General features: G+C 41.7%; 2 protein-coding genes across 3 annotated transcripts in view; one reads left to right on the plus strand and one right to left on the minus strand.

Moving 5' to 3' along the window:
- Positions 1 to 15,807, minus strand: part of CIROZ (ciliated left-right organizer protein containing ZP-N domains) — a 56,990-nt gene extending 41,183 nt beyond the window's left edge. Inside the window, exon 1 of the mRNA XM_072608844.1 lies at positions 15,726 to 15,807. The gene's annotated coding sequence lies outside the window, so the exon portion shown is untranslated. The remainder of the gene's footprint in view (positions 1 to 15,725) is intronic.
- An 89-nt stretch (positions 15,808 to 15,896) lies between these two features.
- Positions 15,897 to 22,988, plus strand: TARDBP (TAR DNA binding protein). Of its 2 annotated transcripts, none has more exons than XM_072608847.1 (6): positions 15,897 to 15,994; positions 17,356 to 17,608; positions 18,871 to 19,034; positions 19,735 to 19,875; positions 20,436 to 20,606; positions 21,063 to 22,988. In XM_072608847.1, exons 2-6 carry the CDS (start codon positions 17,371 to 17,373, stop codon positions 21,591 to 21,593), a joined length of 1,245 nt encoding a protein of 414 aa, XP_072464948.1. In that variant the 5' UTR covers positions 15,897 to 15,994; positions 17,356 to 17,370; the 3' UTR covers positions 21,594 to 22,988. The 2 variants fall into 2 exon arrangements, with proteins under 2 accessions (XP_072464948.1, XP_072464949.1); XM_072608848.1 differs by lacking the exon at positions 15,897 to 15,994 and adding an exon at positions 16,261 to 16,565.
- Positions 22,989 to 24,170: the final 1,182 nt, after the last annotated feature.

The raw sequence follows: 24,170 nt of genomic DNA on the forward strand, positions 1-24,170 counted from the left end.
AGGATGATGGAGACACACAGTGGGAGTAAGTAGACTACAATATATTTTCAGTAATTACTGCTATGCAGGAAGCAGATTAATGGACGTAAGTTGTTTGTTTACTGGGTAGAACCCTTACCCTGGAGTCAGGAAGACTTGAGTTCCTATTTGACCTCAGACACTTAACCAGCTGCATGTTGTTATTCAGTCACGTCTCCCTCTTTGTGACCCCGTGGACCTCTGACCGTAGCAAAAACACTGGAGTGGTTGGCCATTTCCTTCTCCACTGACAAGCACAGGTTAAATGGCTTGTCCAAGGTCACACAGCTAGGAAGTTTCTGAAGCTGGATTTGAACTTGGATCTTCCCTCCTGACTCTAAGACACTGTGCCACTTGGCTGCCCCAATTAGCTGTGTAACCCTAGACAAATCACTTCACCTTTGTCTACATCCATTTCTTCAACAGTAAAAGAGAACTGATCTTAGCAATTACCTCTCAGTGTTGTTATGAAGATCAAATGAGATAAGATGTGTAAAGTGCTCAGCACAGTACCTGGCACATGGTAGGTGATCAATGTATGTTTTTTTCCATGCTCTCCCCATGAACTCTAGCCCCCTAAGAAATGGACAACCAGGAAAGGAGGCAGAGTATTTGTGGAGCCTCATGGATGAGATCCTGGATTTGAGATAGATACAGGACACTAAAGTCCAAACAGTGCCTGACTTCAATTCTACTAAGAGGATTAACAACCTGTCTGCAGAGAAGTCAATAGGACATCTGAAGAGGAAGTCTGGGCTTATTAGAATAGTTCCCTGGAGGAGAAAGCCTCTGCACTGTGGCAGAGATGAGCCCCGAAGGCTGGCTTTTGCCAATGCACAGAGGCAAGAAACTGAGATGTCTGGTTCAGGGAACGGCTATTACTCCAGGTTGGTTGAAAGGTTAGAGTGTGTGAAGGGGAATCATGTAACATAAGGATGGAAGAACTTGCTGGAGTCAGATTGTACTAAATGCCAGGCTAAAAAGTTTCCATTTTTATCCTTGTGGTAACAGGGAGTCATCAAAGGTGGTAGAGACAGTGAGGGTGGCATGATCAGATCTGTGCCTTTAAAAGATTATTCTGACCATTATGTGGAGACTAGATTGGAGCTATTACAAAGGTCCAAGTGACAAGGAATAAGGACCTGTTTATAGCTGTCTGAGAAGAATGAAGGCACTGAGAGTGACAGATATGTACAGGTATACAGGTAAGATCAACAGAAGTCTGTAGCTGACTGGATACCTGGGGAAAGCGTCAAGGCTGACTCCAGGGTTACAAAACTTGGTGACTAGGAGGATGGTGGTATCCCCAAAAGAAACAGGAAAATCTGGAGGAGACACAGATGTTGAGTTTGAGATAGCTTTGGGCTTGTAGGAGTAGACCGGTAGACAGTTGGTCTTGCCGGACTATTGCTCAGGAGAGAGGTGAAGGCTAGATATATAGATTTGATAAGCAACTGTATAGAGTTGATAACTGAATCCATGGAGATGAATTTTTTAAAATGATGGAAAATGCTATCCACATACAAAAAATAATTTATTAAAATTTATTTTAAATGAAATGAAAAAGTATTTATTAAATACCTACTATGTGTCAGGCATTGTATGAAGCATCTAAGCAAGCAAGGCCATGTCTGATCTCAAGGAACTTACATTTCACTGGAGTAAAACACTACATATGGAGGAAAGGGGGACTGGTAGCGGCGCAGCAGAGAGTACGCAGTGATGAGGCTTAGAGAAGGCCCACCAGTGGTGGAGATGGGCTGGGGAGAGCTAACCAATCAGAGCTCAGGGCCCAGGGACTGGGAGGCAGAAGAGGCCAGAACACAGGCTTGGAGATGGCAAGAAAGTAGTGGGAACGGGTAAGCTCACCAAGAGATGGAGAAGACCCAGGGAAGAACCAGGAGATGGATGGTGAACCAGCAAAAGAGACTGAGAAGAGAGAGAAATATGGAAGTCACTCACATAATGTAGCAGATCATGTTTGTGTATGTGTATGTGTTTGTGTATCATGTTCTGATTTGTTATACGATTTCTTTCATTTATCTTAGTCTGACTACATAGCATGACTATAGTGAAAATATTCTCAATAGGAAAGTATATGTAGAATCTATACAGAATTGTATGCAGTCGTGGGGAGGGAGGGGGGTAGTGGGAGGTAGGTGGGGGGGGATAAAATCGCAATTGTATGGCAGTGATTGTTAAACATTAAAAAAAAAAAAAAAAGAGACTGAGAAGAAATGACTGGAGAAGACTGAGGGCCTGTGGTATTACAGAAGCCAAGGAGGGAGAACAGGAGTGAGGATTATAGCATCACAGGACCATCATTTTTTTAATTGTAATTTTGGGACTTTTTTTCAAATAAGCATTTATTTCCTCGCCTCCCCCAACACACAAAGAAAAACAAAACCTGTGTTTATGACAATATGCATTGTCAAACAAAATAAATTCCCTCCTAGCTCATGTCTAAATAATAATCCATGTCTCATTCTGCACTGGAAGTCCCTCATCTCTCCATCAGGATGTGGGTAGCACGTTTTATCATCAAAGACCATAGATGCAGAGCTAAAAGGAACTTCAGAGATGGTCTGTTCCAACTGTCTCATTTTACAGATGAGAAAACTGAGATCTGGAAGGACTGAGTGAGTTTCACAAGATCACACAGATAAATAAGTGTGAGCCAGGATTGGATTCCAGGGCCTCTATTTCCAAATATCACATGTTTTGCATCTTACCATATTGTCTCTGCTTGATAATACACACACACACACACACACACACACAGACAGAGGTATACACACACATGTACATGCATACATATGTGTATATATGTGCATGGATATGTATCTATGTGTATAGATATGTATATACATACATACACATACATGTGTATGTATGTATACACATATCTATACACATACATGTGTATGTATATCCATATATACGCACACATGTGTATGTGTGTATATACATATATACACATACATGTGTATGCATGTATGCACATACACATTTTATTGGCCTCATGGCACAGGACAGAGCAAAGACCCAGGTTGGAGACTATATAGAAAACTGGTAATCAGGAAGCTAGCATAAGCAAGAGCTTTATTACTATGTGGTGCAGCGAGGTGGCAAAAACAAAGCATACATATACCCATACATTATACAGCAATGTAGACAAATAGAGGTTTGGCCACACACACAGCCACGGTCACTCATGTGAGGGAGGGAGATGTGTACTGGGAGGTATATACTGTGGTGAAGATCTGGGTGGGGGGAGGGGATGAGGGATAGAACACGCTCAGAAGGAGGATCTGAGCAGGGAAGTTTTATACCTTAAAGATGGGTTTGGCTGAATAGGTAATTCACGCCAGGTATAGGAGGGGGCATTCCTAATTAGACCTATATGCAATGGGGAATTTTTCCAAGCTACTTATCAATAGTAGCATTGGACAGGGGAATTTCTTAACTGGGACCAGAACTTGGGTAAGCGTTTGAGTTGGTAATGGAGACCCTAGGAATGAGACTTGGCATTGCAGTCACAGAATCCACCAGAGTCCAATCTAATCAGCAGTCAATCCAGTTCAATCCAATCATTGACATGTTTGACCCAAGGTCAAAATGAGTCAGGACAGTGGAAAAGAATAAACTATCTGTCATTGCTCATGTGTGGATAGACATTAGGACTACTTAGCCTAAGTGACTCCATACTGGAGTCTTATCATTGACAACAACATCAGTCAAAATGTCTCCAAATTCACAATTATCACAGCATCTCATTCCATGCCCTAAATCCACAATCCTTTCCCTGTAATGGATAGCACACTTCACCACTGGTCCTCTGGAGTCATGGATGATCATTTCAGGAGTTCTTAGGATTTCAGTTTATAAAAAAAAAAAACAAAAAACTTCAAAATGGTTCATTTTTATAACATTGATCTCCTAGTATAAATTGTTCTCTACTTCTGCTCACTTTCCCCTGCACCACTTCATACAAGTCTTTCCAGGTCTTTTGGAAATGATCTATTTCCTTATTTCTTACAGCACAATGGTATTCCATCACTTTCATACACCACAGATTATTGTATTATCCCCAAGTGATGGGTATCCCCTACGTTTCTAGGTTTTTTGGAGGGGTTGTTGTTCAGTCATTTCAGATGCGATTGATTCTTCATGACCCCATTTGGGGTTTTTCTTGGCAAAGATACTGGAATTGTTTGCCATTTCCTTCTCCAGCTCATCTTACAGATGAGGAAACTGAGGCAAATGGTTAGTTTACTTGTCCAGGGTCTCACAGCTTGAAAGTGCCTGAGGCTAAATCAGAACTTAGATCTATGCACTGCAACACCTAGCTGCCCTAGGTTGGTTTGGTTGAGTTTTTGTTTTGTTTGACCACCATCACAATTGCTGTTATAAATATTTTTGAAGCTAAAGACTATTTTCTTTCTTTTCAATCTCTTTTAGATATAGGCCTTGCAATGGTATAGTTGGGCCAAAGGATTGTTTAGTAGCTTTTTGAGAATAACTCCAAACTGCTCTCCAGAATGGTTATACCCATTCCCATCTCCATCATCCTTGGGTCACAACCCCTCCCACATTTATCATTTCCCTTTTTTGTTTGTTTGATATCTTTGCTACTGTGATATGTGTGAGGCAGAATCTCAGAATCATCTGAATTTGCATTTCTTTAATTAGTAGTGATTTGGAGCATTTTTTTCATATAGCTTTGACCCATTTATCAACCAGGGAATGACTCTTCTTATAAATTTGAATCAGTTGGAAATGAAACCTTTACAAGAGAAACTTGTTTAAAAAATATTTTTTTCCCCAGATAACGTTTCCCTTTTAAGTACAAGATAGGAGAAGCAAGACTTCACTGGAAAAGGAACTGCAACTGAAAGCTCAATATGAATTGTAAGAAAAAGGAGATGCCTTTAGGCTGCCTTAACAAAGGCAGAGTGTCCCAGACTAAGAAGGCCACAGTCTGGCTGCCCTCTGTCCTGGTCACCACATCTGCAGTAGAGTGTCTGGTTCAGTTTAGGATAGAAAAGGACATCCAAAGTGGGGCAACAAGATGGTGAAGAGTTCGTGACGTTTGAGGGTCAGTTGAAAGAAATGGGGATGTAAGAAACTTGGGGAGTGGGAGAAGCCACTCCCAGGACCAACTGGAATGAAGGCCATGGAGCTTGAGGACATGTGATCCATTTCTCTTGCCCATTTCAATTCCTTCATTTGGTGACAAATGCATGATTATGTGTTAATCTCAAATCTGCATTAGGGAGAGGAAATAGGACTCATTGAACAAGGTTTATATGTCCAAAGAAGGTTTATTAAAGTGTTTCCTTTATAAGTGACTGTAGACAGGAAGGGGCAACTATGCATCTCCAAATCAGCTCCCTGATTGGGACAAGCAGGAAGTATGGATGCTCCTAAGCTGGCTTCCCAGCTTTCCCATTTTTGTACAGGGCAAGTTGCATCTCTGGCATATACTGGAGATGTTACCTTTTTTTTTCCCCAGGAATTCCTAGTTGGTGTTTGGTAGAATAAGATATCATCTTCTATATGCTTTGAGATCTGTGAGTGCAGTTGATGGTGATGAGAGTAGGGGAATGGAAAGTTTCCTGATTTATCCAAGGTTGGTTAACAGGAAGAATATGAAGTGTCTTCTCAATGATGCCAGGTGCTATGGGGTTCTCTGGGCCCAGATGAACCCAGAGAGCCCCTTATCAATGAGGTTATACAGAAAAGGTAGGTAAAGAATATGAGAAAAAAAATGAACAAGCCATAAATGAATTCCAAAAGAAAAAACTCCAGGACCAGATGGATAGACAAGTAAAATCTATTAAAAGAACAACTGATTCTAATATTACATGAATTATTTGTAAAAGTAGGAAAAGATGGGACCTTTCCAATCTCTTTCTAGTATACAAATATGGTCTTGACATTGGTGACCTTGTACAGCCCTCCCTCACTCAAATCAAAGTCAAGTGCAAGTCATGTCATCATCTTGATGTCATGGTCCTCTTTGAGAACGAAGGACAAGCACAACAACAACAATTTCTAAACCAGAAAGAGACAAATGAGAGAAGGAAAGTGAGATACCAATATCTCTACTAAATATTAACAGATCATTTTAAATTGAAATATTGACAAATAAGCTATAACACATTAAAAAGATATACACTATGACCACATATACCAGAACTACACAGTTAATTCAGTATAAAGAACCACAGAAACATAATGAACCATAATAATAACTTGAGAGGGGCAGATCCAAGATGGTGGAGTAGAAAGACGCACATACTCTAGCGCTTCCCCCATAGCCCACAAAATATCTGTAAAAAATGACTCTCAACAAATTCTGGAGCAGCAGAAGCCACAAAACGACAGAGTGAAAGAGATTTCCAGCCAAAGGTAACCTGCAAGGCTGACAGGAAAGGTCTATCCCACGGGACACTGAGCGGAACAGAGCCCAGCCCTGGCTGCATGGCATAGGGAGGAAACAAGACAGGAATAGGCCTCCAGGGCAGAATCCCCTGCAGGGAGGATCCCAGATTCCTCAACCCACAAGCAACAAAGAACCCTTCAAAAGTCACTGTGGGAGGGCTTTCCCATCTGGACGAGAGGGGAGCAGGGACTCCCAGCACTGGCGCCAGGCAGCAGCAGAGGCAAAAGCATCAACAGAGGGTGGCAGGTGGCTACGGTGGCCGTGGAAGCAGCCTGGGTCCATTGCCTGAGTGGTTCAGCTTAAAGCCTTTGGGGGCATTGAGCAGGGGATCTGAACCTCAATCCTCAGTGACAGCCCTGACCCCAAAGCCCCTAGGGGAATTGAGCAGCTGATCTGAATCTCAGCTCTGAGCGCAGTCCTGGGGGGATGGAGGAGCACTAGGACCCTGCTCTTGACAAAGGCTTCAGAAGTCAAGTAACTGACTGGGAAAATACCCAAAAAAGGGAAAAAAAATAAGACCATAGAAGGTTACTTTCTTTGTGAACAGGTATCTCCTTCCATCCTTTTGGATGAGGAAGAACAATGCATGCTGTCAGAGGAAGTCAAGGCTTCTGCCTCCAGGACCTCCAAAATGAATATGAAATGGGCTCATGCCATAGAAGAGCTTGAAAAGTGAGTCAGCAGCTTACTAAAGGAGAACCCAAAAAAAGCTGAGGAAAATAACACCTTGAAAAAGAGGCTAACTCACCTGGAAAAAGAGGTCCAAAAAGCCAATGAGGAGAAGAAGGCTTTAAAAAGCAGAATTAGCCAAATAGAAAAGGAGGTTCAAAACCTCACTGAACAAAATAGTTCTTTTTTTTGTTTGTTTGTTTATTAATTTATTTAACTTTTAACATTCATTTTCACAAAATTTTGGGTTCCACATTTTCTCCCCTTTTGTCCCCTCCCCCCCCCCCAAAACACCGAGCGTTCTAATTGCCCCTGTCTGCCATTCTGCCCTCCCTCCCTCCCCACCCCTTCCCTTTGGAAGGCAAGCAATTCAATATAGGCCAGATCTGTGTAGTTTTGCAAATGACTTCCATAATAGTAGTGTTGTGTAAGAACTAATTATATTTCCCTCCATCCTATCCTGTCCCCCATTACTTGTGTTCTCTCTTTTGATCCTGACCCTCCCCATGAGTGTTGACCTCAAATTGCTCCCTCCTCCCCGTGCCCTCCCTTCCACATCCCCCCCACCCTGCTTATCCCCTAATCCCCCACTTTCCTGTATTGTAAGATAGGTTTTCATACCAAAATGACTGTGCATTTTATTCCTTCCTTTGGTGGAATGTGATGAGAGTAAACTTCATGTTTTTCTCTCACCTCCCCTCTTTTTCCCTTCACTAAAAAGTCTTTTGCTTGCCTCTTTTATGAGAGATAATTTGCCCCATTCCATTTCTCCCTTTCTCCTCCCAATATATTTCTCTCTCACTGCTTGATTTCAATTTTTTTTTAAGATATGATCCCCTCCTCTTCAGTTCACTCTGTGCACTGTCTCTATGTGTGTGTGCATGTGCGTGTGCATGTGTGTGTGTGTGTGTGTGCATGTGTGTGTGCGTGTGCATGTGTGTGTTATCCCACCCTGTACCCAGATGCTGAATAGTTTCAAGAGTTACAAATATTGTCTTTCCATGTAGGAATGTAAACAGTTCAACTTTTGTATTATGACTTCTCTTTGCTACTTACTTTTTCATGCTTCTCTTCATTCTTGTGTTTGAAAGTCAAATTTTCTTTTCAGCTCTGGTCTTTTCATCAAGAATGCTTAAAAGTCCTCTATTTCATTGAAAGACCAATTTTTCCCCTGAAGTATTATATTCAGTTTTGCTGGGTAGGTGATTCTTGGTTTTAGTCCTAGTTCCTTTGACTTCTGGAATATCCTATTCCATGCCCTTCGATCCCTTAATGTGGAAGCTGCTAGATCTTGTGTTATCCTGATTGTATTTCCACAATACTTGAATTGTTTCTTTCTAGCTGCTTGCAATATTTTCTCCTTGATCTGGGAACTCTGGAATTTGGCCACAATGTTCCTAGGAGTTTCTCTTTTTGGATCTTTTTCAGGCGGTGATCTGTGGATTCCTTGAATAATTATTTTGCCCTCTGGTTCTAGAATATCAGGGCAGTTTTCCTTGATAATTTCATGAAAGATGATGTCTAGGCTCTTTTTTTGATCCTGGCTTTCAGGTAGGCCCATCATTTTTAAATTGTCTCTCCTGGATCTATTTTCCAGGTCTGTTGTTTTTCCAATGAGATATTTCACATTATCTTCCATTTTTTCATTCTTTTGGTTTTGTTTTGTGATTTCTTGGTTTCTCATAAAGTCATTAGCCTCCATCTGTTCCATTCTAATTTTGAAAAAATTATTTTCTTCAGTGAGCTTTTGAATCTCCTTTTCCATCTGGCTAATTCTGCTTTTGAAAGCATTCTTCTCCTCATTGGCTTCTTGAACCTCTTTTGCCAATTGAGTTAGCCTATTTTTTTTTTTTTTAAGTCTATAGTCTTATTTCTTTTCCCTTTTCTGGGCATTTTCCCAGCCAGTGATTTGACTTCTGAATATTCTCTTCACACCCACTTCGCCTCCGGATCCTCCCAGCCAGTGCTTGGGGTTTGAGATTCAAATGCTGCTTGCCAGCCTCAGGGCTTCTGGCTGGGGCAGGGCTGCTATTCAGTGTGAGATTAAGTTCAGGTGCTCAGGGCTCAGTTCCCTCAGGGGGTTTATGCAGAGACCTTCAACAATGGATCTGGGCTCCTGCCTGCTTGGGGAGCCCTGGTCTGCTCCCGTCTCTGCTGTTGCCTCCCAAGGGGGCCTGAGTTATGAGGGCACCCCACTCCCCTCTCAACCCGCCAAAGAGACCTTCTCACCGACCCCCGTCACCTGTGGGTGGAAGGACCCACGTGGCCGCTGGAGATTCCGTCCTTGAAGCCCTCGGATCTTTTCCTCTCGGTGCCGCGGCCGCAGCAGGGCTGTACTCAGCTCCCAGTCCCGGCGCCCAGTCCGCGGCGCGAAGGACCTTTTGCGAGAGGTTTGCAGGTCTCTCTGGAACAGAAATCTCCCTCGCTCCAATGTTCTGTGGCCTCTGGGTGCAGAATTCGCCGTGAGTTACTTTTTTGTAGATGTTCTATGGGTTGTGGGTTCGGAGCTATGTGTATGTGCATCTTTCTACTCCGCCATCTTGGCTCCGCCCCCAAAATAGTTCTTTAAAAATGAGAATGGGGTTCAGGGAAGCTAATGACTATATGATAAACCAAGAAGTTACAAAACAAAACCATAATAATAACTTAAAGAATAAAAACCATAGGATTACATCAATAGATGCTGTAAAAAGCTTTTGACAAAACCCAACTACTGCTTCTATTAAAAAGACTACAAAAGATTTTTCCATAATATAGCAAATAATATCATCTAAGAATAAGAGCAAACATTATGTGTAATGGAGAAAAATTAGCTGCCTTTTCAATAATTTCAGAGGTAGGGAGGTGAAACCAAGATGGCTTATTAAGAGGAGGGACTCACCTGTGTTTTCCCACATTCCACTCCAAACAGTGTTAAAATAATGCCTTAACATGAATTCTGGAGTGGCAGAATCCATTAAAGGATGAGGTGAAACAACTTCCCAACCCAAGACAACTTATAAAGTTGGCAGAAAGAGTTTGTCTCACTAGGGTGAGAGTGGAGAGCAAGCAATCCAGCACAGGCTAGATCCACACAAGCCAGCAGAGGCCTTGGGGCAATTGAATCCACAGTAGTAGCTTCTGGAGCTCTCAGCTACAGATGGTAAGGATGGATTGGACAAATGGTCAGAAGGAGATGACAGAGGTCCCTTTGCTGGCACTGGGTGCAAGACTCTGCATTGTTCATGCCAATCTGGGTCACAGTCTTGGGTTGCAGTCCCAGGGCAGGGAGGAACACTAGTACACCAGGCCACATGGCTACAGGGGAGCAAGGACCCTGATCACAGTTCCAGGGCTGAAAATAATTTCTTGTGATCACTTGCAGACAACAGCACAGTCCAGGAGAGCAGTGACCACACCTCTCCTTAAATCATACTATGTTGCAAGAACTGAAAACTTACAAACCCCCAGAACCAGCTCTGAAAACAGTGGCACAAAATACCTGATGTTTGGGACAGTGACCCTCTGCCCCAGGAGCAGAGCCCAATTTTAACATAGAATTAGAAGTTAAGAAAACAACAACAAGAGAACCTGAGCATAGAAAGTTACTGTGGTGACAAGGAAAATCAAAACACAAACTTAGAAGAAGACAACAAAGTCAAAACAGCTATATGTTAAAGCCTCAAAGAAAAAAATGTGAATTAATTTCAGGCCCTAAAAGAATTCCTGGAAAAGCTCGAAAAGGATTTAAAAAATCAAATAAGAGAGGGCAGGGAAAACTGGGGGAAAAATGAGAGTGATGCAAGAAAATCATGAAAAGAGAATCAACACCTTGATAAGAGAGGCACAAAAAAATTAAAGAAAATAATACCTTAAAAAAATAAAACAGGCCAAATGGTAAAAGAGGCACAAAAATCCAATACAGAGAAGAGTTCCTTAAAAAGCAGAATTGGACAAATAACAAAGGAGGTGCAAAATAATTCCTGAAGAAAATAATTCCTTAAAAATTAGAATTGGGCAAGTGGAAGCCAATAACTCCATGAGACACCAAGAAACAATCAAATCAAATCAAAAGAATGAGAAAAGAAAATACAAAATATTTCATTGGAAAAACAACTGACATAGAAAATAGAGCCAAGAGAGATAATTTAAGCATTATTGTACTGCCTGAAGTCCAAAATTTTAAACAAAGAGACCATATATGATCTTTCATGAAATTATCAAGGAAAACGGCCCAGATATTCTAGAACCAGAGGATAAAATAGAAATTGGAAGAATCAACTAATCACCTCCTAAAAGAGATTCCAAAAGGAAATCTCCAAATTCCAGAATTTCCAGGTCAAGGAGAAAATATTGCAAGCAGCCAGAAAGAAACAATTCAAATATCACGGAGCCGTAGTTAGGATAATACAAGATACAGCCGCTTCTACATTAAAGGATCAGAGGACTTGGAACATGATATTCTAGAGAGCAAAGGAGATAGGATTATGATCAAGAATCACCTACCCAGTAAAACTTTGATAGGAAAAATGGTTATTTAATAAAACTGAGGACTGTCAAGTATTCCTGATAAAAAGACCAGAGCTGAATAGAAAATTCAACTTTCAAATGCAAGACTCAAGAGAAGCATAAAGAGGTAAAAGGAAATTCTGAGAAATTCAATAAGGTTAAATTGTTTGCACTCTTACTTGAAGATGTTACTTGTAACTCCTAAGAACTTTACCATTATTAGGGCAATTAGAAGGAGTATACATGGACAGAGGGCACAAGGATGAATTGACTATGATGTGATGATATAAAAAAAATAAAATTAAGGGGTGAGAAAGAAGGAGATACTGGGAGAAGAGGAAAGGGAAAAATAAGATATCTCCCATGGAAGAGGTTTTACAGTGGAGGGGAAGGTGGCAGGGTAGAGACACATGAACCTTACTCTCATCAGAACTGGCTGAAAGAGAGAATGATATACACTATCAGTTGAAAGTAGAAATCTATCTTATGCTACAAAAAAATAATAGGGGAGGGGATAAGAGCGTAACAGTGCTGATAGAAGGGAGGGCAGATTGTGGGAGGTGGTGGTCAGAAGCAAAGCAAGTTTGAGAAGAGACAGGGTAAAAGAAGAGAGAGAGAAGGATAAACTGAGGAAAATAGGATGGAGAGAAATACACAGTAATCATAACTTTAAAATACTTTACAGCAAGTTTCTCTGATAAAGGCCTCATTTTTCAAATATACAGAGAACTTAGTAGAATTTATAAGAATACAAATCATTCCTCAATTGATAAATGGTCAAAGGATATGAACAAGCAATTTCCAGATGAAGAAATCAAAGCTATCTGTAGTCATATGAAAAAAATGCTCGAAATCACTTTTGATTAGAGAAATGCAAATTAAAACAACTGTGAGGAACTACCCCACACATGTCAGACTGGCTATTATGACAGAAAAGGGAAATGACAAATGTTGAAAGAGATGTGGAAAAATTGGAACACTAAGGCACTATTGGTAGAGCTGTGAACTGATCCAACCATTCTGGAGAACAATTTAGAACTGTGCCCAAAGGGCTACAAAACTGTGCATGCTGTTTGGCCTATCAATATCATTACTAGGTCTGTATCCCAAAGAGATCAAAGAAAAAGGAAAAAGACCTAAATGTACAAAAATATTTATAGCGGCTCTTTTTGTGATGTCAAAGAACTGGAAATGGAGATGTCCATCAATTAAAGAGTGACTGAACAAGTTGTGAAATATGACTGTGACGAAAAGCTATTGTGCTATTAAAAATGATGAGCAAAATGCTTTCAGAAAAAACTGGGAAGACTTACATGAACTGGTGTAAAGTGAAGTGAGCGCAACCAGAAGAACCACTGTACTCAGTAACAGTGTATGATGATCAACTGTGAATGACAGATGTTTCCAAAGAACTTACGATGAAAAATGCTATCCGTCTCCAGAGGAAGAGATGATAAAGACAGAATGCACATCAAAGCATACTTTATTTTATTTTTTGTCTGTTTTCTTTTACAACGTGACTAATATTAAAATATGTTTTGTATGACTGCACATGTATAACCTATATCAAATTGCTTGCCTTCTCAATAAGGAGGGAGGGGAAGGAGAGAAGGAAAGAATTTGGAACTCAAAATTTTAAAAAAATGTTGAAAAGTATTTTTACATGTAATTGGAAAAATAAAATATTTCTGAAAAACAATTTCAAGGGTAAAAGAAGGATGATAGTTATCATCACTACTATTTAACATAGTGACAGAAATGCTAGCTATAGTAATAAAACAAAAAAGAAATTGAGGGAATGAACATATACAAAGAAGAAACAAAATTATTGCTTTTTCAAATAAGGTAATTTAATTAGAAAACACCAAAGAGTCAACTTAAAAATTGATTGAAAAAATAAATTTAGGTAAGTTGCAGGATATAAAATAAATCCACATAGATCATTGGCATTTTTGTATATTACCAACAAACCTATCAAGAAGAGATAGAAAAAGAAATTCCATTCAAAATAGCTACAGAACATATAAGATAGCCTATCAAGACACAAAGGTAGACAAATAGAGAAAAATTAATTTCTAATGGATAGTTTAAACCCATATAATAAAAATCACAATACTATCTACATTACCTTACTTATTCAGTATTATGTCAATCAAATTACAAAGGATTATTTTATAGAGTTACCAAAAATACTCATTTGGAGTAACAAAAGATCAAAAATCTCCATCAAAGTAATGGGGAAAAAAGTGAGAAGTTGGGGGACCTAGTGATAAGAAAGCAACAATCACCAAAACAATTTGACATTGGTTAAAAAATAAAGAAGCTGTAACAACACTAGAGATTAGGTACATAATATCAGAAGCAAATAACCACAATAGGTCAGTGTTTGAACAACTCAAAAACATCAGTTACTAGGGGTAAGATTCTCTATCTGACAGAAACATCTGGGAAAACTGGAAAGCAGATTGGCAGAAATTAGGTACAGACCAACAACACCTCACACCATATACCAAGATAATCTCAAAATGATAAAGGGGGACATCATAAACCCATTCAAGGATCATTTCTTCCTTGGTCAGATCAACAGATAGGGGAAGAGTCCAGGACCAAACTATCAGATCATAGAGGATAAAATAGACAATTCTGATTTTCTCTAAATTCAAAAGTTTTTGCATCATCAAAATGGGGTGGGAATCTTGGTAGCAAGTTTCTCTCTTAAATGTCTCATATCAAAAGAACTGATTAAACTTTAGAAGCATAAGAACCATCTCTCAACTGATGTTATATTTGAAAATTAAGGCAAACTGAGACCAGGTATAGAGCAGCGTGTCATAGTACATACAGTGCCAGTCTTGGAGTCAGGAAGACTCATCTGAGTCTGCCTCTGACACTTACTAGCCGTGTGACCCTGGGCAAGTCACTTTACCTTGTCTGCCTCAGTTTCCTTAACTGTAAAATGGGGATAATAATAGTCAATAAGCATTGATTAGGTGCCTGCTGTGGGCCAGGTACTGTGCTAAGCACCGAGGATAGATACAAAGACAAGTCAGTTTCACATCTTCACGAAGCTAAGCTAGGATACAAAGACAAGTCAGTTTCACATCTTCACGAAGCTAAGCTAGGAGGATACAAAGACAAGTCAGTTTCACATCCTCACGAAGCAGACACCATATTCCTAAGTAAGCAGACGTTTGATACAGAGGAAAGCTGGAGGAATAATAGCAGCTCCCCTTTCTATGGCCCTGGCAAATTACTTAACATACGTCTCCTTTGATCCCCGAAAAGCAGCTGAGAGAGGACCATCATTAAGCTCCTTTCCCAGAGGATAATGAGGCTGGGAGCTGCAGCTGCTTGCTCAACGATACAAGTAGCTACTAAGTAGCAGGTAATTCACGTGATGAGGTTTTGCAGAGTGCAGAAACTGCAGGAAGGAAGCTCTGGATTCAACTCCAGCCCCAGACACCTGCGTATCGCTGGGGAAAGTCACTTTGCCTCTGTTTCCCCAACTGTGCAATGGAACTAATAATAGCCCCCGTCAATACTGTGCTATGGAGAAGATTAATCAAGTTTGTAACGTGATTTGCAACTCTTAAAGCTTTATATAAAAAAAAATCTGAAAAGTGCTATATGATTGCTGACTATTATTATTGTCGCTATAGGCAAAGAGTACTATCGTGGGATCGTGGGCAACAAGGAAGGCTTCTTGTAGGAGGCAACACGTGAGTTGAATCTCGAATAAGGCTAAAAAGTTTCAAGAGAGGGAGAAAATGAGGGAGCGCACTCCAGGCGAAGGGCACAGAACAGGCAAAAGCCCGGAGGCTGCCAGCAGCGAGGCCCGGCAAGACTGTCACGTGGGCCGAGGCCGCACCTCCGTGGCACCTGTCGGCGCTGGGCGCAAGCCGCGATTGAAGGATAGCAGAGCGGGGCCCGCGCGTCCCGCCGGTCGCCGCGCGTGCGTGCTCCGAAAGGGCGCGAGCTCGCTCCCTCCCTCCCGACCCCAAGCGTCGGTTGGTGGGGCCGAACCATCTGCGCGACTGCGCGAGGGAGGTGCTCGCCCCCCGCGGCCGCCCCTCGCCCGCCTCCCCCTCCAGGCCACAAATACCTTTTCCAAGCCGGCTTCCAATCTTTCTCACGCCGCGTCTTCCGCAGAGGCGGCGGCACCGGGACTTGGGACGGGGTCGCGAGCTCCCGCGGCCGGCTCGCCTCCCCCACGCGCGCGTCCCTGGTGGGCCGGCCCGACGTCCGGCGAGGGGAGGAGGCGGCTCGAGCGCCATTTTGTCGGAGCGCAGCGGTGGCGGTGTTGGCGGCGGTACCAGGGCCGGCCTGTGTTCCACTCGCTCGCCTGTCCGGGGCCCTGCGGCGGCCGCGCGGGTGAGTCGCGGACCCCCCGTGCAGCGCCGGGTTGGCCTGGAGGTGGCGGCGGGAGAGCAGGGCCCGGCCCCGTCCTGTCAGGGCCTCGCCGGCTCGGGCCGGGCCTGGGGGAAGAGGGCGGCGAGCCGGGGCTGGGGGGGAGGGGGCGGCCCAGGTTCGGCCTCTCGGGGTGGGGTGGATGGGGGTTTACCCGGGCCCAGGCCACGTGCTCGTGACGCGCCCCCCCGCCCCCGCGTGCAGTCTTTCCCTTCCGCGGCGCCCGTGGCCATGGTTACCGGCCGGCTCCGGCCGCGTGCAGCCTGCGGGCCTCGGCCTGCGCTAGGCCCGGCCGGAGGATCAGTTTGTGCTCTCTTGACAACCCGATTTCCGAGGCTTTGGCTGGGGGGGGCTGTGTGATCAAGGGCCGGGAGGCAGGGCTAAGCCTCTTGGACTGCTAGGGAAATTGAGGCAGCCCAGCCTTCCGTGGCAGGAGAACTTGGAGTCAGCCTGTTATTCGTTTAATGAACGTTCATCCCGGGCCGGGGCTCCCAGCGCTTGGAGACACCAAGACCAAGAAAAAAAAGACAAAAAGGCAGGCTTCTCCCCCCCCCCCCCAGGGGGTTCACCTCTCCATAGGGACGGCAGAAGTGGGGTGCAGCTCGCAGGCCCCCCCCCCCGCGCGTGTGGAGCCAGCACCCACCGTCCAGTGACTGGGAGGGGGCTGGGGGGAGCTGCTAAACTTTTCTGGGCTCTAAAACCAAGGGGTGCTTTCCAAGTCCCACCGGACCGGGTTCCCCATCCACTGGCCGTCTAATGAATAGGAGAAGGAAATTCCCAAACTTTTCAGTTTGCTCAGTCGGAGACTTAGTGCTGGACAGGACCTTGGGTCTCCTGGAGCCCAGCTGTCATCGTTTGACAAAGGTGGAAACTGAGGGCTGGAAAGAAAGGGGCTGTCCTAAGGCTACACAGATGGAGGCAAAGCCAGATGCTTTTCTCTGCACATCCAGAGCTCCCTGCATCCCAGAGTCATAGGCTTATGGTAGCTTCTTTTGCAGATTGATTAACTCCCATTGAGTTCAGTGACTTGACCAAGGCACTGGTGTATTGGGTTTGCACATGAAGCCACTGAGTTACATGACTTAGTAATGTCAGTGCTGGGATTTGAACCCAGGTCTTCTCATTCCAAGCCTTTCAGCTACTGGCTGATGGGAGAATTTAATCCTGACCCTTCACTTCCCATGATTTCTTGTAGGTCTTAATAATGGTGGGATATGGCAACAAACAACAAAGTGATAGGTCTCATAGCTGTTCAGTCAACATATTAAGGCCAGTCTTATACCAATTATTTGGTTGTTACTAAGTATCATTTAATTGTCTTGCAGGAACGTTAAGTAAAGATGTCTGAATACATTCGGGTAACAGAAGACGAGAATGATGAACCTATTGAAATCCCCTCAGAAGATGATGGGACAGTGCTTCTGTCCACGGTCACCGCTCAGTTTCCAGGGGCATGTGGGCTCCGCTACCGGAATCCAGTGTCTCAGTGTATGAGGGGTGTGCGACTGGTAGAAGGAATTCTGCATGCTCCTGATGCTGGCTGGGGAAATTTGGTATATGTTGTCAATTATCCAAAAGGTTTGTGAATGTTTGTGTTCTGACAATTTTTGTGTCATTGATGGTAGAAATCTTGAACCTCTTCAGGAAACATGTGGCATTGTTTGAGATAGGCCTCCATCACGGAGATAGATAGTTGTGACCTCACTTCTGTATGGATAGCTGTTTTAAAAGATTCATCTGGACTTTAATAAAATGTCACATTATTAAAGAAATGACTTTCACTTTCAACACAGCTACTTGAATAAAGCTGTCCAGCTCTAATAATAGCAACAAAGCTTATAAATTATTTCATTTAATAACAACTCAGGAAAGTGGGTAGTACCAGGTGTAGTATGCCCGTTTTATAATGGAAATGACTTAAAATTCTTGACTAAATCCAATTTTCTCATCCTCCGTAACATACTGTAAATTTTTAATGAAAGGCTTTAGGAAACCTAGTTTGATGAATAGGGTAAAGTTGAGTTGGGAACATAACAAATTTGCTACGTGGTTTAATGTTTGTTCAGCTAAGTCTTATGTCACTAATTTACTTAAGCACACCTATTTATTCCAAAGAATAATGTTCTTCACATTTTCAAAAAGTTTTAAACTAGTAGGAACTAGTTTGGTTCTTCCTCTCTTCTACCTTTTGTGGTGGAGATGCTAAATCTAAGAGAGGTTAAAAAAAACTGAGGAATATGGTATGTTATTTACAGTGATTGGGAGCCATCCATTATGGGTTTCGAGGTTTTTTTGTAGTAGTTTTTCACTCCCTGGTCCTTTTGCATGTCTTTTCTAGACTTTCTAGACATGACTGTACCAGAATTGGCCCAGATGGGAAAAGTGCTTAAGTGGCACCATCCAGAAAGTTTGAGATTCCTTTTCAACAGCACATTTTGGTTTTCCATGCATTATTTGTGTTGAGGAATTGGCCAGAAGTTAGTTCTTCGTCAGACTTATACAGCTGGAACAGTTCGTTAGGTTTTTGCACCATTCTCCTTTCCCCATACTATTATATGGGAAATGTTTTCTTTTACCTTGAGATCCATGTGGTATTTCCCAAGATTCAGATAGATGCTCTTGGGTGTTGCTAAGCCAGAGCTTGAAATGAATAGCACCGAGAAACCCCAGGACCCACCCCAACATGGCCTTTAAGTGTAGGTTGTATTTTCAGTGGATTAACAGTTCCCTTGATTGAGGTAGCCCCTTTGTCTCCAGAGCTCAGTAGATAGTAACATAGGTGTATTCTAATTAGTTTCAGAGTAAATATTTCTGAAAGATTTCCTGCTTAATTTGTTCAGATAACAAAAGAAAAATGGATGAAACAGATGCCTCATCAGCAGTGAAAGTGAAAAGAGCTGTGCAGAAGACCTCTGATTTAATAGTCTTAGGTCTTCCCTGGAAAACAACTGAACAAGATTTAAAAGAGTATTTCAGCACTTTTGGAGAAGTCCTTATGGTGCAGGTAAGCCTTGCTTTTGTTTAGTCAAAATTTATGCTGCTATGACTTTTTTTTTTTTGTCCCAGTGAATGTTATGTCTGGCATTTCCATCAGTATTATCTGAATCATTGTCCTTCTTGTTCAAGAGAAGATGCTTGCTGTTATGTCTTACATAAATGCACCTGGAGGAACTTAGAACTTTTTCTGCTTTCTGCTTTACGTATACATAAATGACAATACTTTGGTATGGTTAGGTCCCATTATTACAGAGTGGTGTGGTCAAGTATCAGGTCATGCTGTAAAAATGGGTTTTACAGAGGTCAGTTACCCTGAGCGTTTTATTTGTAGAAAGGGGAAGTAAATTATCTTTTATTTAAGTCATTTAAGGAGATAAAGTGGAGTTGGGCTTTCTAAAAATGAATTAAAATACCTGAAAATTAAATACAAATACCTGAGTATTCCTTTACACCATCTTGATTCATGACTTTTCCTTTTGCAAAAAAGCCATTTTCTGTTAAGATAAAGGTTGGGAACTGGGTAGTTTTGAGGTTCTGTCACTGTAGTCGTGCCTCTTTGCTTCCTGACAATATTGTTTGTGAACCCCTATTCCATATCATTACTGTCTAGCACTCGCTGTTTACCCTTGCATTAGCTTTTGTGACTGGATATAGTTGTCATTTGTGCCTGTAATTCTATTGATGTAGCTTTAAAAACTTTTTTGTAGGTCAAGAAAGACATTAAAACTGGTCATTCAAAAGGATTTGGTTTTGTTCGTTTCACGGAGTATGAAACACAGGTGAAAGTTATGTCCCAGCGCCACATGATAGATGGACGGTGGTGTGACTGTAAACTTCCTAATTCCAAGGTACTTTCCACTATTATTTTCTTTGTACAGTAGAACTTTTTTAAAACTGCTAACTTCATTCAAGAAAAACACTATAAAGTTTTGCATTTAAACTACTCTCTATTTTGTGGGGCTCTAGGGCCTTGGTTTTAGATTATTGTGCCCTTGCACTGTACAGCAGTGCTGGAAATAGCCTCTTGACCACATCCTTTTTGTTCACTTTAATTTTTTCCTGTCATTGACTTAGTTGTCTCTTAAATTAGAAAATGTGCTTAGTGACAATCAGAATGTTTCATTAGAAAGACCTAGCTTGTCCATTTGGGACACAACTATTACTTTCTGCCAGGACGTTACTAAATAAGTCTTGCCAGAATCTAGCCACATTTCCAAAATTTCAAGTGTGATTCTGCATAGAAACCTTTCATTGTTAGGAACACACCGTCTTCATCATAAGGTATAAGTGCACTCAGTAGACCAGCCAAATAACCTTTTACATCCCTAGCCATGAACTTTGTAAAGTACCTTCATTATACTGTCGGCAGTTTCTCATTTGCTCTCTTTTCTCATGTGATTTGACTTAGCAAAGCCCAGATGAGCCTTTGAGAAGCAGAAAGGTGTTTGTTGGGCGCTGTACAGAGGACATGACAGCTGATGAATTGCGGCAGTTTTTTTGCCAATATGGAGAAGTGGTAGATGTCTTCATACCCAAACCATTCAGGGCCTTCGCCTTTGTTACGTTTGCAGATGATCAGGTATTTTTTTTTTTTTACTTTAATATTTTAGTGCCTGCTAATTAGGTAAACTTTTATTCATGAAATTTACCCATCCAACTGTCTAGCATGCTGATTGAAGCCTCTTGTCCTTTATGTAACGTTTTGAATGAGGGGGCGGGGTTATGCTGGATATTGGCCATGGATACTTATAAAAGTATTTGTTAATTATTTGTGAAAGTATACCACTATGTTGTGAATGATAAATTTCTGCAAATGCAAGCATTTCAGCTGATGGTGTTATCATGTCTTCTGAAAACAAATGACCAGAAAATGCTTTTACTAAAGCCAAAAGGGTTGTTATTTTATTTTAATAGAATAAAATTTGGACAGCATTTTTCTACCTTAGATACTGGTTTTAATCTTGACATTAATAGTGTTCTAACCATCCTAAACCATAGTGTCACCTCATTTATTTGCACCCCTTATGTCTTATAGGTTGCCCAGTCTCTTTGTGGAGAGGACTTGATCATTAAAGGAATCAGCGTGCATATATCCAATGCTGAACCTAAGCACAATAGCAGTAGGCAGTTAGAAAGAAGTGGAAGATTTGGTGGTAATCCAGGCGGCTTTGGGAATCAGGGTGGGTTTGGTAACAGTAGAGGGGGTGGTGCTGGTTTGGGAAACAACCAAGGTAGTAACATGGGTGGAGGGATGAATTTTGGTGCTTTCAGCATCAACCCTGCTATGATGGCTGCAGCCCAGGCAGCACTGCAGAGCAGCTGGGGGATGATGGGCATGTTGGCTAGTCAGCAGAACCAGTCGGGCCCATCAGGCAACAACCAAAGTCAAGGCAACATGCAGAGGGAACCCAACCAGGCCTTTGGTTCTGGCAATAACTCGTATAGTGGCTCTAACTCTGGTGCAGCAATTGGTTGGGGTTCAGCATCAAATGCGGGGTCAGGCAGTGGGTTCAATGGAGGCTTTGGTTCAAGCATGGATTCCAAATCGTCAGGTTGGGGAATGTAGACAGTTCTGATAACTATGGTGGGAATTCAATTTTTCTAAACTCATGGTAAGTATATTGTAAAATACATATGTACTAAAATTTTCAGAATCAGTTTGTTCTGTGTGCAGTATATTCAGCAGTATTTTTGACATTTTTCTTTAGGAAAAGAGGAAAAAAATTAAAGGAATTTTATAAGTTTTGTTACATAAAGGGTTGAAATATTGAGTGGTTGAAAGTGAACTGCTATTTGCCTGATGGGTAAAACTAACACACTACAATTGATTATAAAAAAGATTTCTCCTGTGATACTTTATCCCTGGACTTCTCGTCAAGTGAATTTCTTTGCATGTTCAAAATGGAAACCATTAGTCAGAACTACATTCTCCTTGTTTTAATTTGATCCCCCACCATACAGATTTCTCCTTAGAAAAGTCTCCTATCTGGAGAACATGGTGTCATGATGTTGGTATTTTTGTTTCGTTTTGTTTTCGTTTTGTTTTTTTAACACTGTCTCTCCTCATGTACTAAAGTACGATATGAAGGCTTCATTTAATCTCTGCAGTTCATCTCATTTCAAATGTTTATGGAAGAAGCACTTCATTGAAAGTAGTGCTGTAAATATTCCGCCATAGGAATACTTCTGTCTACATGCTTTCTCATTCAAGAATACTTCCTCACCCTGCACATGCTGCGTCTTTGACGGTGGGTGTCCCATTTTTATCCGCTACTCTTTATTTCATGGAGTCGTATCAACGCTATGAACGCAAGGCTGTAATATGGAACCAGAAGGCTGTTTGAACTTCTGAAACCTTGTGTGGGATTGATGGTGGTGCCGAGGCATGAGAGGATGGTATGAGCGAGAAACAGGAGAGAGCGCGTGCAGAGACTTGGTGGTGCATTGAACTTGGCGAGATGTGTCTCTCGATCCTGTGGCTTTGGTGAGAGAGTGTGCAGAGAGCAATGATAGCCAGTAATGTACGAATGTTTCTTGCATTCAAAGGACATCCACATGTGTTGGAAGACTTTTAAGTGAGTTCTCTTCCTAGTTAACCAACTAGTTGAATGTGTTAAGTGAAATGAATTATTTGTATTTTTTTCCCTTATGTCAACTGCTGTGAATGCTGTATGGTGTGTGTTCTTTTCTGTTAAATGATATGTAAGTGTGGTAATGTGACCTGAAGATGATGGGGGCTGTGACTGGGAACATTGACTGAGCTTGTGGTGTGCTTTGCAGGGTTTCTTTGAAGCAGAGTCCACCAGTGAGCTCAGGGTGTGTCTCAAAGAAGGGTGGAAGTTCTAATGTCTGTAAGATACCCCTAAGAATGCTGTTTGCTGCAGTTCTGTGTTCTGTGCTTGGATGCTTTTTAGAAGATTTGTCAATGTTGAAAATTCTTAAATAAAACTGATTTAAATAATATGTGTCTTTGTTTTGCAGCCCTGAATGCAAAGAATTCATAGCAGTTAATTCCCCTTTTTTGGCCCTTTTGAGATGGAACTTTCATAAGTTTCTTGGCAATAGTTCATTTTGCTTCAAATAAACATGTTTGAAAAGTTGTCTCAAGTCAAATGGATTCATCACCTGTCATGCATTGACACCTGATACCCAGACTTAATTGCTATTTGTTCTTGCATTGTCCAAATAAGTTTTGTTTTTTGTATTTTTTTAATCTAGTTTTTAATGAGTCTGGGTGACCTCACCTAAAATGGTAAGCAGTACCCTCCAACTTTGCTTAGTGCCTCTGCACATTAGGTGATATTCTTATTACACAGTTTGTATGAATTTCCACTTGGGGAAATCATGTCTACATTTTAGAATGTTTTGATTTGGGGAAATTGGGTAGAGCAGTTAATGTTTAAAAGATTGCTCCTATGCTTTGTAGCAAAGCAGATAAAAAAAAAATGGGTATACAGACACCCTACCCAGTGGATATGAGAAGGAAAAGTGGAGTGAATTGCAGTTGGGGATAAGGTTGAAGAAACCACAAAGTTTATCTTGTGCCTAAAATAATCGTTTAGGAAATGTGACAGCTTATGTCGGGGGGAGAAATGGTTAAAAAATTTTTGTCCTTTCCCTCTCCCCCAAACCCCTCCCCTTCCCCTCCCTCCTTTGAAGTGGAAGTATAGTAACAGTAAATAAAACTATTTGCAAAACTCAGATTAGGCTCTTGTGCTGCATTAAGTCTGAAAGCAATAATATGTTCATTCTTTCTTACTGTATTTGATGTAAGAGCGTTAGAGTTCTTGCAGTGTCATTGCTCCTAAAGCCCTTTAGCTAGTTGGGTTACAGTAAATAGGGTTGTCATTGTTCGAGCTGTTTCAGACAATGAAGTCATGATTTCCTTTAGCTTTTTAAGTAATCCCCAAGTTGTTTCATTATTCATTTTCCTCTGTAAAAGGATCTTGAGTTGTTTTAATTTCTTTCTGCATCTAAAGCTGCATGATGTCCAAATCCTGTACCATCTGAATTTTGCATTTTAGCCCTTGCACTATTACTCAGCAGCAGTAACATGGTAACACTTAAAATGGTATTCGGAACCGCCAAAGACTAAACGGGCAAGCCTTCAAGGAACCCAATGGTAAGTTAACTTGTCAATGGC

Source organism: Notamacropus eugenii, chromosome 5, assembly GCF_028372415.1.
Source record: "Notamacropus eugenii isolate mMacEug1 chromosome 5, mMacEug1.pri_v2, whole genome shotgun sequence".
Classification (NCBI taxonomy): domain Eukaryota; kingdom Metazoa; phylum Chordata; class Mammalia; order Diprotodontia; family Macropodidae; genus Notamacropus; species Notamacropus eugenii.